Genomic DNA, 21,179 nt, shown 5'->3' with positions numbered 1-21,179 from the left:
GTAGACTTGTCGGAAGAGGTGGGTCTTCAGGTTCTTTTTGAAGGTTTCGATGGTAGGTGAGAGTCTGATGTGTTGGGGTAGAGAGTTCTTGAGTAGGGGTGATTCGCAAGAGAAATCTTGTATACGATTGTGGGAAGAGGAGATAAGAGCGGAGTAGAGAAGGAGATCTTCTGAGGATCGGAGGTTGCGTGTAGGTAAGTACCGGGAGACGAGGTCACAGATGTATGGAGGAGACAGGTTGTGGAAAGGGCTTGGATATGTGGCTTGAAAGAGAGATTAGTGTCAAGGATTACCCCAAGGCACCAAGCATGCCCCTTTGTCCTTTCCTTCCCCCTTGGGTCTCCCTCCCCTCCTTGTCGCCCCCCTCCCCTCTTTGTTGCCCCACCCTCCTCGTCGGTCCCCTCCCATTGCTGCCCTCCTCGTCGCCCCCCCCCTCCCCTCCTCGTCGGCCCCTCCCCTCCTCTATCAGCCTCCCCTCTTCTATCGTTCCTCCCTCCGCTCTTCTATCAACCCTCCTCCTCTCCCCTCCTCCATCGAAACCCCCTCCCCTCCTCTATTGTCTCCCCCCTTTTCTTCCTGTGGCTGCTCTCCCCTCCCCGTCGCCCCCCCCTCCTCTATCGGCCCTCGTCTCCCCCTTTTCTTCCTGTGGCCGCTCTCCCCTCCTCGTCGCCCCCCCTCCTCTATCGACCCCCATCCCCCCCCCCCTTGTCTTCCTGTGGCTGCTCTCCCCTCCCCGTCGCCCCCTTTTCTTCCTGTGGCTGCTCTCCCCTCCCCGTCGCCCCCCCTTTTATCGGACCTTCTCCCCTATCGACCCCCATCTCCCCCCCTTGTCTTCCTGTGGCTGCTCTCCCCTCCCCGTCGCCCCCCCCTCTATCGGCCTCCCACCCCTATCGACCCCCATCTCCCCCCCTTGTCTTCCTGTGGCTGGTCTCCTCTCCCCCTTTTTTCTTCCTGTGGCAGCTCCGCCCCCATCTCCCCCTTTTTCGTCCTGTGGCTGCTCGCCCCTCCTCCTTGGCTGTATCTTCTGGGTGTGGTGACTTTCTTGCCCCTTTTGTAGATGTCGCTCTTTGGAGAACTGGAGGCGATGGAGGCTGCGGATTTGCTGGATGATCTGCTGGACGATCTCTTCCCAGGAGTCTGTGCGGACAGTGATCAAGAGGTGGGGGGATGGGGCCCTCTGGATGCCGAGGTGAGGGGGGTCCTGTGACTGTGCATTGTCCTTTCCAACCCTGCTGTATGTCGGGGTGCAGCAAGAAAGTGCCGGGGAGGCGTCCGTGCATGCAAGACGCCATTGTGTGTGTGTGTTAGGGAGGCGCTCTACAGTGTGTGACCGAGCAGGAGGCTGAACTGTGCATGCCGGGATGGAGCAGGTCTGCGCTGTGCATGTCGGAGTGGAGAGGCTCTGCATGCCCTGCATGGCAGGTCTGCGCTGTGCATGTCGGAGTGGAGAGGCTCTGCATGGCAGGTCTGCGCTGTGCATGTCGGAGTGGAGAGGCTCTGCATGGCAGGTCTGCGCTGTGCATGTCGGAGTGGAGAGGCTCTGCATGGCAGGTCTGCGCTGTGCATGTCGGAGTGGAGAGGCTCTGCGTGGCAGGTCTGCGCTGTGCATGTCGGAGTGGAGAGGCTCTGCGTGGCAGATCGGCGCTGTGCATGTCGGAGTGGAGAGGCTCTGCGTGGCAGATCGGCGCTGTGCGTGTCGGAGTGGAGAAGCTCTGCATGGCAGGTCGGCGCTGTGCATGTCGGAGTGGAGAGGCTCTGCATGGCAGGTCGGCGCTGTGCATGTCGGAGTGGAGAGGCTCTGCATGGCAGGTCTGCGCTGTGCATGTCGGAGTGGAGAGGCTCTGCATGGCAGGTCTGCACTGTGCGTGTTGGAGTGCAGAGGCTCTGCATGGCAGGTCTGCGCTGTGCGTGTTGGAGTGGAGAGGCTCTGCATGGCAGGTCGGCGCTATGAATGTCGGAGTGGAGAGGCTGTGCATGGCAGGTTGGCGCTGATCACGTCAGAGTGGAGAGGCTCTGCATGGCAGGTTGGCGCTGATCATGTTGGAGTGGAGAGGCTCTGCATGGCAGGTCGGCGCTATGAATGTCGGAGTGGAGAGGCTCTGCAAGCTATGGAGATTTTGACTAAGTACCTGCGGTCATATCCCAGGTGTTGAGTGACACGGCGGTGGACAGCTTCCTGTGTGAGCTCCTCTGCAGTCCGCTGGATGAAGGTCCAAGTTCTCCCCTGGCCAGTGACAGTGGAATATCGGAAGGGCAGGCAGCAGTTCCGTCTCCTGGTGTTTGGGAGCCAAGTCCACCGGGCAGCCCCAACATTGTACAGACTGAACACAACTACTCCATGCTACAGGAGATTGATCTGGATGCCCTGCAGAGCGTGAGGTCGGAAACCTGTGATGGTGACGTGTTCATAGATCTGGGTAGGTTCTCAGTAAATATACAGAAATATGGAGTCTTCTGGTTCCATCTGTAACCTCCCACCATATGGCCTCCACTTACCCATTTTTCTTTTGCTATCCATGACTCCCTGCTGTCAGATTCACCTCTTGATATCTGTCCTGTCCTCTCCTGATATCCTTCCCTCAGAAGTTCTCACCATCTGCTGATATCTGATCATATCTGATCTGTCCTCTCCTGATATCCTTCCCTCAGAAGTTCTCACCATCTGCTGATATCTGACCTGTCCTCTCCTGATATCCTTCCCTCAGAAGTTCTCACCATCTGCTGATATCTGACCTGTCCTCTCCTCATATCCTTCCCTCAGAAGTTCTCACCATCTGCTGATATCTGACCTGTCCTCTCCTCATATCCTTCCCTCAGAAGTTCTCACCATATGCTGATATCTGACCTGTCCTCTCCTGATCTCCTTCCCTCAGAAGTTCTCACCATCTGCTGATATCTGACCTGCCCTCTCTTGATATCTTTCCCTCAGAAGTTCTCACCATCTGCTGATATCTGATCTGTCCTCTCCCGACATCCTTCCCTCAGAAGTTCTCACCATCTGCTGATATCTGACCTGTCCTCTCCTGATCTCCTTCCTTCAGAAGTTCTCACCATATGCTGATATCTGACTTGCCCTCTCCTGATATCTTTCCCTCAGAAGTTCTCACCATCTGCTGATATCTGATCTGTCCTCTCCTGATATCCTTCCCTCAGAAGTTTCCACCATATGCTGATATCTGACCTGTCCTCTCCTGATCTCCTTCCCTCAGAAGTTCTCACCATATGCTGATATCTGACCTGTCCTCTCCTGATCTCCTTCCCTCAGAAGTTCTCACCATCTGCTGATATCTGATCTGTCCTCTCCTGATATCCTTCCCTCAGAAGTTCTCACCATCTGCTGATATCTGTTTTGTCCTCTCCTGATATCCTTCCCTCAGAAGTTCTCACCATCTGCTGATATCTGATCTGTCCTCTCCTGATATCCTTCCCTCAGAAGTTCTCACCATCTGCTGATATCTGACCTGTCCTCTCCTCATATCCTTCCCTCAGAAGTTCTCACCATCTGCTGATATCTGACCTGTCCTCTCCTCATATCCTTCCCTCAGAAGTTCTCACCATCTGTTGATATCTGACCTGTCCTCTCCTCATATCCTTCCCTCAGAAGTTCTCACCATCTCCAGATATCCTTCCCACAGAAGTTCTCACCATCTGCTGATATCTGATCTGTGTTCTCCTAATCTTTTCCTCAGATGTTCTCACCATCGCCTGATATCTGACCTGTCCTCTCCTGATCTCCTTCCCTCAGAAGTTCTCGCCATCTCCTGATCTGACCTGTCCTCTCCTGATCTCCTTTCCTCAGACGTTCTCACCATCTCCTGATCTGACCTGTCCTCTCCTGATCTCCTTCCCTCAGAAGTTCTCACCATCTCCTGATATCTGACCTGTCATCTCCTGATATCCTTCCCTCATATGTTCTTCTCATCTCTTCATATCCCATCTTGGCTTTGCAGTGTTTTGTTGTACAGTGTTCCTGCTGTCTCGTCTTGATGCTATGTTGCCCTATTTGTCTCCTGCAGATGTGTGTGTGGAGCAGTCGCATTTCGAACTGATGGACCCGGTTAGTCTTTATATGGAGGAGGAGGAAGAGGATGAGGACCAGTACCAGACGGATCAGGTGAGCTATGGTCAGCAGCTCGCGGCCAGATATCCTCTGCATGCTGTGTCCTGTAGGTGCTACGTCCTGCTCTGTTTGACAGGTTCTGCAGCTGACGGAGGAGGAATCTCGGCTGCTGGGGAAGGAAGGAGTCTCATTACCGCAGCATCTGCCCCTCACCAAGGTAATGATGGCTGTAATATCTGACTGCTCCATGTGTAGTCAGATGATATCAGCCCTGGTGATGTGAGGCAGGAAATGATTGTCATTGGTTGGCTAGGCGGAGGAGCGTGCTCTGAAACGTGTGCGTAGAAAGATCCGGAACAAGCGCTCGGCACAGGAGAGCAGGAAGAAGAAGAAGGAATATGTGGACGGGCTGGAGAACAGGTCAGTGTTTATAATATACTGTAGAATCCTCTACGCTATAGGGTTACCTGTGTATACAGTGGGTTCGGAAAGTATTCAGACCCCTTTACATTTTTCACTCTTTGCTTCATTGCAGCTATTTGGTTTAATTTGCAGTACATTCTCAGTAATGTACACTCTGCACTCCATCTTGACTGAAAAAAAACAGAAATGTAGACATTTTTGCAAATTTATTAAAAAAGAAAAACTGAAATATCCCATGGTCATAAGTCTTCAGCCCCTTTGCTCAGTATTGAGTAGAAGCACCTTTTGAGCTAGTACAGCCATGAGTCGTCTTGGGAATGATGCAACAAGTTTTTCACACCTGGATTTGGGGATCCTCGGCCATTCTTCCTTGCAGATCCTCTCCAGTTCCGTCAGGTTGGATGATGAACGTTGGTGGACGCCATTTTCAGGTCTCTCCAGAGATGCTCATTGGGTTTAGGTCAGGACTCTGGCTGGGCCGGTCAAGAATGGTCACAGAGTTGTTCTGAAGCCGCTCCTTTGTTATTTTAGCTGTGTGCTTAGTGTCATTGTCTTGTTGGATCGTGAACCTTCGGCCAAGTCTGAGGTCCAGAGCACTCTGGAAGAGGTTTTCATCCAGGATATCTCTGTACTTGGCCGCATTCATGTTTCCTTCAATAACAACCAGTCGTCCTGTCCCTGCTGCTGAAAAACACCCCGATAGCATGATGCTGCCACCACCATGTTTCACTGTTGGGATTATATTGGGCAGGTGATGAGCAGTGCCTGTTTTTTTTTCACACATACCGCCTCTTTCACACTTCCGTCGTTTGGCATCCGTCGCAATCCGTTGTTTTGGGCAAAAAAACGGATCCTGCAAATGTGCTCGCAGGATGCATTTTTTGCCCATAGACTTGTATTAGCGACTGATGTCCACACGTCGCGTCCGTCGTGCAATGGATCCGTCGTGTTTTGGCGGACCGTTGTCACAAAAAAGTTCAAGTGAACTTTTTTTGTCGGTCGCGTCCGCCATTTTCTACCGTGCACGCGTGGCCGAAACTCCGCCCCCTCCTCCCCGGACTTCAGAATGGGCAGCGGAATGCTTTGAAAAACTGCATCCTCAGTGTGATATAGTAATATATATAGTAATATGGCCGCCCTTCTCCTCAGTGTGTTATAGTAATATATATAGTAATATGGCCGCCCTTCTCCTCAGTGTGTTATAGTAATATATATAGTAATATGGCCACCCTTCTCCTCAGTGTCATATAGTAATATATATATAGTAATATGGCCGCCCTTCTCCTCAGTGTGTTATAGTAATATGTATAGTAATATGGCCGCCCTTCTCCTCAGTGTGTTATAGTAATATATATAGTAATATGGCCGCCCTTCTCCTCAGTGTGATATAGTAATATATATATAGTAATATGGCCGCCCTTCTCCTCAGTGTGATATAGTAATATATATAGTAATATGGCCGTCCTTCTCCTCAGTGTGATATAGTAATATATATATATATGTAGTAATATGGCCGCCCTTCTCCTCAGTGTGATATAGTAATATATATAGTAATATGGCCGTCCTTCTCCTCAGTGTGATATAGTAATATATATAGAAATATGGCCGCCCTTCTCCTCAGTGTGTTATAGTAATATAGCAATATGGCCGCCCTTTTCCTCAGTGTTATATAGTAATATATATAGTAATATGGCCGCCCTTCTCCTCAGTATGATACAGTAATATATATATATATATATATATATATATATATATATATATATATATATATATATATATATATATATAGTAATATGGCCGCCCTTCTCCTCAGTGTGATATAGTAATATGGCCGCCCTTCTCCTCAGTGTGATATAGTAATATATATAGTAATATGGCCGCCCTTCTCCTCGGTGTGATATAGTAATATGGCCCCCTTCTCCTCAGTGTGATATAGTAATATATATAGTAATATGGCCGCCCTTCTCCTCAGTGTGATATAATAATATATATAGTAATAGGCCGCCCTTCTCCTCAGTGTAATATAGTAATATATATAGTAATATGGCCGCCCTTCTCCTCAGTGTGATATAGTAATATATATATAGTAATATGGCCGCCCTTCTCCTCAGTGTGATATAGTAATATATATATAGTAATATGGCCGCCCTTCTCCTCAGTGTGATATAGTAATATATATAGTAATATGGCCGCCCTTCTCCTCAGTGTGATATAGTAATATGGCCGCCCTTCTCAGTGTGATATAGTAATATATATAGTAATATGGCCGCCCTTCCCCTCAGTGTGATATAGTAATATATATAGTAATATGGCCGCCCTTCTCCTCAGTGTGATATAGTAATATATATAGTAATATGGCTGCTCTTCTCCTCAGTGTGATATAGTAATATATATAGTAATATGGCCGCCCTTCTCCTCAGTGTGATATAGTAATATATATATATAGTAATATGGCCTCCCTTCTCAGTGTGATATAGTAATATATATAGTAATATGGCCGCCCTTCTCCTCAGTGTGACATAGTAATATATATAGTAATATGGCCTCCCTTCTCAGTGTGATATAGTAATATATATAGTAATATGGCCGCCCTTCTCTTCAGTGTGATACAGTAATATAAATAGTAATATGGCCGCCCTTCTCCTCAGTGTGATATAGTAATATATATAGTAATATGGCCGCTCTTCTCCTCAGTGTGATATAGTAATATATATATAGTAATATGGCCGCCCTTCTCCTCAGTGTGACATAGTAATATACATAGCAATATGGCCGCCCTTCTCCTCAGTGTGATATAGTAATATATATAGTAATATGGCCGCCCTTCTCCTCAGTGTGATATAGTAATATATATAGTAATATGGCCGCCCTTCTCCTTAGTGTGATATAGTAATATATATAGTAATATGGCCGTCCTTCTCCTCAGTGTGATATAGTAATATATATAGAAATATGGCCGCCCTTCTCCTCAGTGTGTTATAGTAATATATATAGTAATATGGCCGCCATTCTCCTCAGTGTAATATATATAGTAATGTGGCCGCCATTCTCCTCAGTGTGATATAGTAATATATATATATATGTAGTAATATGGCCGCCCTTCTCCTCAGTGTGATATAGTAATATATATAGTAATATGGCCGTCCTTCTCCTCAGTGTGATATAGTAATATATATAGAAATATGGCCGCCCTTCTCCTCAGTGTGTTATAGTAATATATATAGCAATATGGCCGCCCTTTTCCTCAGTGTTATATAGTAATATATATAGTAATATGGCCGCCCTTCTCCTCAGTATGATACAGTAATATATATATATATATAGTAATATGGCCGCCCTTCTCCTCAGTGTGATATAGTAATATGGCCGCCCTTCTCCTCAGTGTGATATAGTAATATATATAGTAATATGGCCGCCCTTCTCCTCGGTGTGATATAGTAATATGGCCCCCTTCTCCTCAGTGTGATATAGTAATATATATAGTAATATGGCCGCCCTTCTCCTCAGTGTGATATAATAATATATATAGTAATAGGCCGCCCTTCTCCTCAGTGTAATATAGTAATATATATAGTAATATGGCCGCCCTTCTCCTCAGTGTGATATAGTAATATATATATAGTAATATGGCCGCCCTTCTCCTCAGTGTGATATAGTAATATATATATAGTAATATGGCCGCCATTCTCCTCAGTGTGATATAGTAATATATATAGTAATATGGCCGCCCTTCTCCTCAGTGTGATATAGTAATATGGCCGCCCTTCTCAGTGTGATATAGTAATATATATAGTAATATGGCCGCCCTTCCCCTCAGTGTGATATAGTAATATATATAGTAATATGGCCGCCCTTCTCCTCAGTGTGATATAGTAATATATATAGTAATATGGCTGCTCTACTCCTCAGTGTGATATAGTAATATATATAGTAATATGGCCGCCCTTCTCCTCAGTGTGATATAGTAATATATATATATAGTAATATGGCCTCCCTTCTCAGTGTGATATAGTAATATATATAGTAATATGGCCGCCCTTCTCCTCAGTGTGACATAGTAATATATATAGTAATATGGCCTCCCTTCTCAGTGTGATATAGTAATATATATAGTAATATGGCCGCCCTTCTCTTCAGTGTGATACAGTAATATAAATAGTAATATGGCCGCCCTTCTCCTCAGTGTGATATAGTAATATATATAGTAATATGGCCGCTCTTCTCCTCAGTGTGATATAGTAATATATATATAGTAATATGGCCGCCCTTCTCCTCAGTGTGACATAGTAATATATATAGCAATATGGCCGCCCTTCTCCTCAGTGTGATATAGTAATATATATAGTAATATGGCCGCCCTTCTCCTCAGTGTGATATAGTAATATATATAGTAATATGGCCGCCCTTCTCCTTAGTGTGATATAGTAATATATATAGTAATATGGCCGTCCTTCTCCTCAGTGTGATATAGTAATATATATAGAAATATGGCCGCCCTTCTCCTCAGTGTGTTATAGTAATATATATAGTAATATGGCCGCCATTCTCCTCAGTGTGATATAGTAATATATATAGTAATGTGGCCGCCATTCTCCTCAGTGTGATATAGTAATATATATAGTAATATGGCCGTCCTTCTCCTCAGTGTGATATAGTAATATATATATAGAAATATGGCCGCCCTTCTCCTCAGTGTGTTATAGTAATATATATAGTAATATGGCCGCCATTCTCCTCAGTGTGATATAGTAATATATAGTAATATGGCCGCCCTTCTCCTCAGTGTGATATAGTAATATATATATAGTAATATGACCGCCTTTCTCCTCAGTGTGGTATAGTAATATATATAGTAATATGGCTGCCCTTCTCCTCAGTGTGTTATAGTAATATATATAGTAATATGGCCGCCCTTCTCCTCAGTGTGTTATAGTAATATATATAGTAATATGGCCGCCCTTCTCCTCAGTGTGTTATAGTAATATATATATAGTAATATGGCCGCCCTTCTCCTCAGTGTGATATAGTAATATATATATATATATATAGTAATATGGCCGCCCTTCTCCTCAGTGTGATATAGTATTATATATAGTAATATGGCCGCCCTTCTCCTCAGTGTGATATAGTAAAATATATAGTAATATGGCCGCCCTTCTCCTCAGTGTGTTATAGTAATATATATAGTAATATGGCCGCCCTTCTCTTCAGTGTGATATAGTAATATATATAGTAATATGGCCGCAATTCTCCTCAGTGTGATATAGTAATATATATAGTAATATGGCCGTCCTTCTCCTCAGTGTGATATAGTAATATATATAGAAATATGGCCGCCCTTCTCCTCAGTGTGTTATAGTAATATATATAGTAATATGGCCGCCATTCTCCTCAGTGTGATATAGTAATATATAGTAATATGGCTGCCCTTCTCCTCAGTGTGATATAGTAATATATATATATAGTAATATGGCCGCCCTTCTCCTCAGTGTGATATAGTAATATATATAGTAATATGGCCGCCCTTCTCCTCAGTGTGATATAGTAATATATATAGTAATATGGCCGCCCTTCTCAGCGTGACATAGTAATATATATAGTAATATGGCCGCCCTTCTCCTCAGTGTGATATAGTAATATATAGTAATATGGCCCTTCTCCTCGGTGTGATATAGTAATATGGCCGCCCTTCTCCTCAGTGTGATATAGTAATATATATAGTAATATGGCCGCCCTTCTCCTCAGTGTTGTATAGTAATATATATATAGTAATATGGCCGCCCTTCTCCTCAGTGTGATATAGTAATATATATATAGTAATATGGCCGCCCTTCTCCTCAGTGTGATATAGTAATATATATAGTAATATGGCCGCCCTTCTCCTCAGTGTGATATAGTAATATATATAGTAATATGGCCGCCCTTCTCAGCGTGACATAGTAATATATATAGTAATATGGCCGCTCTTCTCCTCAGTGTGATATAGTAATATATATAGTAATATGGCCGCCCTTCTCCTCAGTGTGGTATAGTAATATATATATATAGTAATATGGCCGCCCTTCTCCTCAGTGTGATATAGTAATATATATAGTAATATGGCCGCCCTTCTCCTCAGTGTGATATAGTAATATATATAGTAATATGGCCGCTCTTCTCCTCAGTGTGATATAGTAATATATATATATAGTAATATGGCCTCCCTTCTCAGTGTGATATAGTAATATATATAGTAATATGGCCGCCCTTCTCCTCAGTGTGACATAGTAATATATATAGTAATATGGCCTCCCTTCTCAGTGTGATATAGTAATATATATAGTAATATGGCCGCCCTTCTCTTCAGTGTGATATAGTAATATGGCCGCCCTTCTCCTCAGTGTGATATAGTAATATATATAGTAATATGGCCGCTCTTCTCCTCAGTGTGATATAGTAATATATATAGTAATATGGCCGCCCTTCTCCTCAGTGTGACATAGTAATATATATAGCAATATGGCCGCCCTTCTCCTCAGTGTGATATAGTAATATATATAGTAATATGGCCGCCCTTCTCCTCAGTGTGATATAGTAATATATATAGTAATATGGCCGCCCTTCTCCTCAGTGTGATAGTAATATATATTGTAATATGGTAGCCCTTCTCCTCAGTGTGATATAGTAATATATATATAGTAATATGGCCGCTCTTCTCCTCAGTGTGATATAGTAATATATATAGTAATATGGCCGCCCTTCTCCTCAGTGTGATATAGTAATATATATATATAGTAATATGGCCGCCCTTCTCCACAGTGTGGTATAGTAATATATATAGTAATATGGCCGCCCTTCTCCTCAGTGTGATATAGTAATATATATAGTAATATGGCCGCTCTTCTCCTCAGTGTGATATAGTAATATATATAGTAATATGGCCGCCCTTCTCCTCAGTGTGATATAGTAATATATATAGTAATATGGCCGCCCTTCTCCTCAGTGTGATATAGTAATATAGTAATATGGCCACCCTTCTCCTCAGTGTGATACAGTAATATATATAGTAATATGGCCGCCCTTCTCCTCAGTGTGATATAGTAATATATATATAGTAATATGGCTGCCCTTCTCCTCAGTGTGATATAGTAATATATATATAGTAATATGGCCGCCCTTCTCTTCAGTGTGATATAGTAATATATATAGTAATATGGCCGCCCTTCTCCTCAGTGTGATATAGTAATATAGTAATATGGCCGCCCTTCTCCTCAGTGTGATACAGTAATATATATAGTAATATGGCCGCCCTTCTCCTCAGTGTGATATAGTAATATATATAGTAATATGGCCGCCCTTCTCCTCAGTGTGATATAGTAATATATATAGTAATAGGCCGCCCTTCTCCTCAGTGTGATATAGTAATATATATAGTAATATGGCCGCCCTTCTCCTCAGTGTAATATAGTAATATATATAGTAATATGGCCGCCCTTCTCCTCAGTGTGATTTAGTAATATATATAGTAATATGGCCGCCCTTCTCCTCAGTGTGATATAGTAATATATATAGTAATAGGCCGCTCTTCTCCTCAGTGTGATATAGTAATATATATGGTAATATGGCCGCCCTTATCCTCAGTGTGATATAGTAATATATATATTAATATGGCCGCCCTTCTCCTCAGTGTGATGTAGTAATATATATATAGTAATATGGCCGCCCTTCTCCTCAGTGTGATATAGTAATATATATATAGTAATATGGCCACCCTTCTCCTCAGTATGATATAGTAATATATATAGTAATATGGCCGCCCTTCTCCTCAGTGTGATATAGTAATATGGCCGCTCTTCTCCTCAGTGTGATATAGTAATATGGCCGCTCTTCTCCTCAGTGTGATATAGTAATATATATGGTAATATGGCCGCCCTTCTCCTCAGTGTGACATAGTAATATATATAGTAATATGGCCTCCCTTCTCAGTGTGATATAGTAATATATATAGTAATATGGCCGCCCTTCTCCTCAGTGTGATATAGTAATATATATAGTAATATGGCCGCTCTTCTCCTCAGTGTGATATAGTAATATATATAGTAATATGGTCGCCCTTCTCCTCAGTGTGATTTAGTAATATATATAGTAATATGGTCGCCCTTCTCCTCAGTTTGATTTAGTAATATATATAGTAATATGGCCGCCCTTCTCCTCAGTGTAATATATATATATATATATATATATATATATATATATATATATATATATATATATATATAGTAATATGGCCGCCCTTCTCCTCAGTGTGATATAGTAATATATATAGTAATATGGCCGCCCTTCTCCTCAGTGTGATATAGTAATATATATAGTAATATGGCCGCTCTTCTCCTCAGTGTGATATAGTAATATATATATAGTAATATGGCCTCCCTTCTCAGTGTGATATAGTAATATATATAGTAATATGGCCGCCCTTCTCCTCAGTGTGACATAGTAATATATATAGTAATATGGCCTCCCTTCTCAGTGTGATATACTAATATATATAGTAATATGGCCGCCCTTCTCCTCAGTGTGATATAGTAATATATATATAGTAATATGGTCGCCCTTCTCCTCAGTGTGATTTAGTAATATATATAGTAATATGGTCGCCCTTCTCCTCAGTTTGATTTAGTAATATATATAGTAATATGGCCGCCATTCTCCTCAGTGTAATATATATATATATATATATATATATATATATATATATATATAGTAATATGGCCGCCCTTCTCCTCAGTGTGATATAGTAATATATATAGTAATATGGCCGCCCTTCTCCTCAGTGTGATATAGTAATATATATAGTAATATGGCCGCTCTTCTCCTCAGTGTGATACAGTAATATAAATAGTAATATGGCCGCCCTTCTCCTCAGTGTGATATAGTAATATATATAGTAATATGGCCGCTCTTCTCCTCAGTGTGATATAGTAATATATATAGTAATATGGCCGCCCTTCTCCTCAGTGTGATATAGTAATATATATAGTAATATGGCCGCTCTTCTCCTCAGTGTGATATAGTAATATATATATAGTAATATGGCCTCCCTTCTCAGTGTGATATAGTAATATATATAGTAATATGGCCGCCCTTCTCCTCAGTGTGACATAGTAATATATATAGTAATATGGCCTCCCTTCTCAGTGTGATATACTAATATATATAGTAATATGGCCGCCCTTCTCCTCAGTGTGATATAGTAATATATATATAGTAATATGGTCGCCCTTCTCCTCAGTGTGATTTAGTAATATATATAGTAATATGGTCGCCCTTCTCCTCAGTTTGATTTAGTAATATATATAGTAATATGGCCGCCCTTCTCCTCAGTGTAATATATATATATATATATATATATATATATATATATATATATATATATATATATATATATATATATATATATATATATATATATATATATATATATATATAGTAATATGGCCGCCCTTCTCCTCAGTGTGATATAGTAATATATATAGTAATATGGCCGCCCTTCTCCTCAGTGTGATATAGTAATATATATAGTAATATGGCCGCTCTTCTCCTCAGTGTGATACAGTAATATAAATAGTAATATGGCCGCCCTTCTCCTCAGTGTGATATAGTAATATATATAGTAATATGGCCGCTCTTCTCCTCAGTGTGATACAGTAATATAAATAGTAATATGGCCGCCCTTCTCCTCAGTGTGATATAGTAATATATATAGTAATATGGCCGCCCTTCTCCTCAGTGTGATATAGTAATATATATAGTAATATGGCCGCCCTTCTCCTTAGTGTGATATAGTAATATATATAGTAATATGGCCGTCCTTCTCCTCAGTGTGATAGTAATATATATAGTAATATGGTAGCCCTTCTCCTCAGTGTGATATAGTAATATATATATAGTAATATGGCCGCCCTTCTCCACAGTGTGGTATAGTAATATATATAGTAATATGGCCGCCCTTCTCCTCAGTGTGATATAGTAATATATATAGTAATATGGCCGCTCTTCTCCTCAGTGTGATAAAGTAATATATATAGTAATATGGCCGCCCTTCTCCTCAGTGTGATATAGTAATATATATAGTAATATGGCCGCCCTTCTCCTCAGTGTGATATAGTAATATAGTAATATGGCCGCCCTTCTCCTCAGTGTGATACAGTAATATATATAGTAATATGGCCGCCCTTCTCCTCAGTGTGTTATAGTAATATATATATAGTAATATGGCCGCCCTTCTCCTCAGTGTGATATAGTAATATATATATATATATAGTAATATGGCCGCCCTTCTCCTCAGTGTGATATAGTATTATATATAGTAATATGGCCGCCCTTCTCCTCAGTGTGATATAGTAATATATATAGTAATATGGCCGCCCTTCTCCTCAGTGTGATATAGTAATATAGTAATATGGCCGCCCTTCTCCTCAGTGTGATACAGTAATATATATAGTAATATGGCCGCCCTTCTCCTCAGTGTGATATAGTAATATATATAGTAATATTGCCGCCCTTCTCCTCAGTGTGATATAGTAATATATATATAGTAATATGGCCGCCCTTCTCTTCAGTGTGATATAGTAATATATATAGTAATATGGCCGCCCTTCTCCTCAGTGTGATATAGTAATATAGTAATATGGCCGCCCTTCTCCTCAGTGTGATACAGTAATATATATAGTAATATGGCCGCCCTTCTCCTCAGTGTGATATAGTAATATATATAGTAATATGGCCGCCCTTCTCCTCAGTGTGATATAGTAATATATATAGTAATAGGCCGCCCTTCTCCTCAGTGTGATATAGTAATATATATAGTAATATGGCCGCCCTTCTCCTCAGTGTAATATAGTAATATATATAGTAATATGGCCGCCCTTCTCCTCAGTGTGATTTAGTAATATATATAGTAATATGGCCGCCCTTCTCCTCAGTGTGATATAGTAATATATATAGTAATAGGCCGCTCTTCTCCTCAGTGTGATATAGTAATATATATGGTAATATGGCCGCCCTTATCCTCAGTGTGATATAGTAATATATATATTAATATGGCCGCCCTTCTCCTCAGTGTGATGTAGTAATATATATATAGTAATATGGCCGCCCTTCTCCTCAGTGTGATATAGTAATATATATATAGTAATATGGCCACCCTTCTCCTCAGTATGATATAGTAATATATATAGTAATATGGCCGCCCTTCTCCTCAGTGTGATATAGTAATATGGCCGCTCTTCTCCTCAGTGTGATATAGTAATATGGCCGCTCTTCTCCTCAGTGTGATATAGTAATATATATGGTAATATGGCCGCCCTTCTCCTCAGTGTGACATAGTAATATATATAGTAATATGGCCTCCCTTCTCAGTGTGATATAGTAATATATATAGTAATATGGCCGCCCTTCTCCTCAGTGTGATATAGTAATATATATAGTAATATGGCCGCTCTTCTCCTCAGTGTGATATAGTAATATATATAGTAATATGGTCGCCCTTCTCCTCAGTGTGATTTAGTAATATATATAGTAATATGGTCGCCCTTCTCCTCAGTTTGATTTAGTAATATATATAGTAATATGGCCGCCCTTCTCCTCAGTGTAATATATATATATATATATATATATATATATATATATATATATATATATATATATATATATATATATATATATATATATATATATAGTAATATGGCCGCCATTCTCCTCAGTGTGATATAGTAATATATATAGTAATATGGCCGCCCTTCTCCTCAGTGTGATATAGTAATATATATAGTAATATGGCCGCTCTTCTCCTCAGTGTGATATAGTAATATATATATAGTAATATGGCCTCCCTTCTCAGTGTGATATAGTAATATATATAGTAATATGGCCGCCCTTCTCCTCAGTGTGACATAGTAATATATATAGTAATATGGCCTCCCTTCTCAGTGTGATATACTAATATATATAGTAATATGGCCGCCCTTCTCCTCAGTGTGATATAGTAATATATATATAGTAATATGGTCGCCCTTCTCCTCAGTGTGATTTAGTAATATATATAGTAATATGGTCGCCCTTCTCCTCAGTTTGATTTAGTAATATATATAGTAATATGGCCGCCCTTCTCCTCAGTGTAATATATATATATATATATATATATATATATATATAGTAATATGGCCGCCCTTCTCCTCAGTGTGATATAGTAATATATATAGTAATATGGCCGCCCTTCTCCTCAGTGTGATATAGTAATATATATAGTAATATGGCCGCTCTTCTCCTCAGTGTGATACAGTAATATAAATAGTAATATGGCCGCCCTTCTCCTCAGTGTGATATAGTAATATATATAGTAATATGGCCGCTCTTCTCCTCAGTGTGATATAGTAATATATATAGTAATATGGCCGCCCTTCTCCTCAGTGTGACATAGTAATATATATATAGCAATATGGCCGCCCTTCTCCTCAGTGTGATATAGTAATATATATAGTAATATGGCCGCCCTTCTCCTCAGTGTGATATAGTAATATATATAGTAATATGGCCGCCCTTCTCCTTAGTGTGATATAGTAATATATATAGTAATATGGCCGTCCTTCTCCTCAGTGTGATAGTAATATATATAGTAATATGGTAGCCCTTCTCCTCAGTGTGATATAGTAATATATATATAGTAATATGGCCGCCCTTCTCCACAGTGTGGTATAGTAATATATATAGTAATATGGCCGCCCTTCTCCTCAGTGTGATATAGTAATATATATAGTAATATGGCCGCTCTTCTCCTCAGTGTGATATAGTAATATATATAGTAATATGGCCGCCCTTCTCCTCAGTGTGATATAGTAATATATATAGTAATATGGCCGCCCTTCTCCTCAGTGTGATATAGTAATATAGTAATATGGCCGCCCTTCTCCTCAGTGTGATACAGTAATATATATAGTAATATGGCCGCCCTTCTCCTCAGTGTGATATAGTAATATATATATAGTAATATGGCTGCCCTTCTCCTCAGTGTGATATAGTAATATATATAGTAATATGGCCGCCCTTCTCTTCAGTGTGATATAGTAATATGGCCGCCCTTCTCCTCAGTGTGATATAGTAATATGGCCGCCCTTCTCCTCAGTGTGATACAGTAATATATATAGTAATATGGCCGCCCTTCTCCTCAGTGTGATATAGTAATATATATAGTAATATGGCCGCCCTTCTCCTCAGTGTGATATAGTAATATATATAGTAATAGGCCGCCCTTCTCCTCAGTGTGATATAGTAATATATATAGTAATATGGCCGCCCTTCTCCTCAGTGTAATATAGTAATATATATAGTAATATGGCCGCCCTTCTCCTCAGTATGATTTAGTAATATATATAGTAATATGGCCGCCCTTCTCCTCAGTGTGATATAGTAATATATATAGTAATAGGCCGCCCTTCTCCTCAGTGTGATATAGTAATATATATGGTAATATGGCTGCCCTTCTTCTCAGTGTGATATAGTAATATATATGGTAATATGGCCGCCCTTCTTCTCAGTGTGATATAGTAATATATATATTAATATGGCCGCCCTTCTCCTCAGTGTGATGTAGTAATATATATATAGTAATATGGCCGCCCTTCTCCTCAGTGTGATATAGTAATATATATATAGTAATATGGCCACCCTTCTCCTCAGTATGATATAGTAATATATATAGTAATATGGCCGCCCTTCTCCTCAGTGTGATATAGTAATATATATGGTAATATGGCCGCCCTTCTCCTCAGTGTGATATAGTAATATGGCCGCTCTTCTCCTCAGTGTGATATAGTAATATGGCCGCTCTTCTCCTCAGTGTGATATAGTAATATATATGGTAATATGGCCGCCCTTCTCCTCAGTGTGACATAGTAATATATATAGTAATATGGCCTCCCTTCTCAGTGTGATATAGTAATATATATATAGTAATATGGTCGCCCTTCTCCTCAGTTTGATTTAGTAATATATATAGTAATATGGCCGCCCTTCTCCTCAGTGTAATATATATATATATATATATATATATATATATATATAGTAATATGGCCGCCCTTCTCCTCAGTGTGATATAGTAATATATATAGTAATATGGCCGCCCTTCTCCTCAGTGTGATATAGTAATATATATAGTAATATGGCCGCCCTTCTCCTCAGTGTGATATAGTAATATATATAGTAATATGGTCGCCCTTCTCCTCAGTGTGATTTAGAAATATATATAGTAATATGGCCGACCTTCTCCTCAGTGTGATACAGTAATATATATAGTAATATGGCCGCCCTTCTCCTCAGTGTAATATATATAGTAATGTGGCCGCCCTTCTCCTCAGTGTGATATAGTAATATATATAGTAATATGGCCGCCCTTCTCCTCAGTGTGATATAGTAATATATATAGTAATATGGCCGCCATTCTCATCAGTGTGATTATAGTAATATATATATATATATAGTAATATGGCCGCCCTTCTCATCAGTGTGATATAGTAATATATATATATATATAGTAATATGGCCGCCCTTCTCCTCAGTGTGATATAGTAATATATATATAGTAATATGGCCGCCCTTCTCCTCAGTGTGATACAGTAATATATATATAGTAATATGGCCGCCCTTCTCCTCAGTGTGATATAGTAATATATATATAGTAATATGGCCACCCTTCTCCTCAGTGTGATATAGTAATATATATATAGTAATATGGCCGCCCTTCTCCTCAGTGTGATATAGTAATATATATATATATATATATATATATTAGTAATATGGCCGCTCTTCTCCTCAGTGTGATATAGTAATATATATATATAGTAATATGGCCGCCCTTCTCCTCAGTGTGATATAGTAATATATATAGTAATATGGTCGCCCTTCTCCTCAGTGTGATTTAGTAATATATATAGTAATATGGCCGCCCTTCTCCTCAGTGTGATACAGTAATATATATAGTAATATGGTCGCCCTTCTCCTCAGTGTGATATAGTAATATATATAGTAATATGGCCGCTCTTCTCCTCAGTGTGATATAGTAATATATATAGTAATATGGCTGCCCTACTCCTCAGTGTGATATAGTAATATATATATAGTAATATGGCCGCCCTTCTCCTCAGTGTGATATAGTAATATATATAGTAATATAGCCGTCCTTCTCCTCAGTGTGATACAGTAATATATATAGTAATATGGTCGCCCTTCTCCTCAGTGTGATATAGTAATATATATAGTAATATGGCCGCTCTTCTCCTCAGTGTGATATAGTAATATATATAGTAATATGGCCGCCCTTCTCCTCAGTGTGATATAGTAATATATATATATATAGTAATATGGCCGCCCTTCTCCTCAGTGTGATATAGTAATATATATAGTAATATGGCCGTCCTTCTCCTCTGTGTGATACAGTAATATATATAGTAATATGGCCGCCCTTCTCCTTAGTGTGATATAGTAATATATATAGTAATATGGCCGCTCTTCTCCTCAGTGTGATATAGTAATATATATAGTAATATTGCCGCCCTTCTCCTCAGTGTGATGTAGTAATATATATATATAGTAATATGGCCGCTCTTCTCCTCAGTGTGATATAGTAATATATATATAGTAATATGGCCGCTTTTCTCCTCAGTGTGATATAGTAATATATATATGGTAATATGGCCGCCCTTCTCCTCAGTGTGATATAGTAATATATATATAGTAATATGGCCTCCCTTCTCCTCAGTGTGATATAGTAATATATATATAGTAATATGGCCGCCCTTCTCCTCAGTGTGATACAGTAATATATATAGTAATATGGCCGCCCTTCTCCTCAGTGTGATATAGTAATATATATAGTAATATGGCCGCCCTTCTCCTCAGTGTGATATAGTAATATATATAGTAATATGGCCGCCCTTCTCCTCAGTGTGATATAGTAATATGGCCGCCCTTCTCCTCAGTGTGATACAGTAATATATATAGTAATATGGCCGCCCTTCTCCTCAGTGTGATATAGTAATATATATAGTAATATGGCCGCCCTTCTCCTCAGTGTGATATAGTAATATATATAGTAATAGGCCGCCCTTCTCCTCAGTGTGATATAGTAATATATATGATAATATGGCCGCCCTTCTTCTCAGTGTGATACAGTAATATATATAGTAATATGGCCGCCGTTCTCCTCAGTGTGATATAGTAATATATATAGTAATATGGCCGCCCTTCTCCTCAGTGTGATATAGTAATATATATAGTAATATGGTCGCCCTTCTCCTCAGTGTGATATAGTAATATATATAGTAATATGGTCGCCCTTCTCCTCAGTGTGATACAGTAATATATATAGTAATATGGCCGCCCTTCTCCTCAGTGTGATACAGTAATATATATAGTAATATGGCCTCCCTTCTCCTCAGTGTGATATAGTAATATATATAGTAATATGGCCGCCCTTCTCCTCAGTGTGATATAGTAATATATATAGTAATATGGTCGCCCTTCTCCTCATTGTGATTTAGTAATATGGCCGCCCTTCTCCTCAGTGTGATATAGTAATATATATAGTAATAGGCCGCCCTTCTCCTCAGTGTGATATAGTAATATATATGGTAATATGGCCGCCCTTCTTCTCAGTGTGATA

At 40.1% G+C, this 21,179-nt stretch overlaps 2 protein-coding genes across 5 annotated transcripts in view; both read left to right on the top strand.

The window, feature by feature from the left end:
• Positions 1-21,179, top strand: part of RGP1 (RGP1 homolog, RAB6A GEF complex partner 1) — a 391,618-nt gene that overhangs the window by 36,246 nt on the left and 334,193 nt on the right. The window lies entirely within an intron of this gene.
• CREB3 (cAMP responsive element binding protein 3) overlaps positions 1-21,179 on the top strand; it is a 48,365-nt gene that overhangs the window by 3,128 nt on the left and 24,058 nt on the right. For 2 of the 4 annotated variants that reach the window (XM_069745501.1, XM_069745507.1), the window contains exons 2-6: positions 1,058-1,189; positions 2,147-2,417; positions 4,017-4,114; positions 4,197-4,277; positions 4,374-4,480. In XM_069745501.1, the coding sequence (XP_069601602.1) occupies positions 1,058-1,189; positions 2,147-2,417; positions 4,017-4,114; positions 4,197-4,277; positions 4,374-4,480 (689 nt within the window). The remainder of the gene's footprint in view (positions 1-1,057; positions 1,190-2,146; positions 2,418-4,016; positions 4,115-4,196; positions 4,278-4,373; positions 4,481-21,179) is intronic. The other 2 variants (XM_069745511.1, XM_069745515.1) reach the window with 1 other exon arrangement.

This window comes from Ranitomeya imitator, chromosome 1 (assembly GCF_032444005.1).
Source record: "Ranitomeya imitator isolate aRanImi1 chromosome 1, aRanImi1.pri, whole genome shotgun sequence".
In the NCBI taxonomy this organism is placed as follows: Eukaryota; Metazoa; Chordata; class Amphibia; order Anura; family Dendrobatidae; genus Ranitomeya; species Ranitomeya imitator.
The sequence above is the reverse complement of the archived record's forward strand: the minus strand, read 5'-3'. Positions and strand labels throughout refer to the sequence as shown.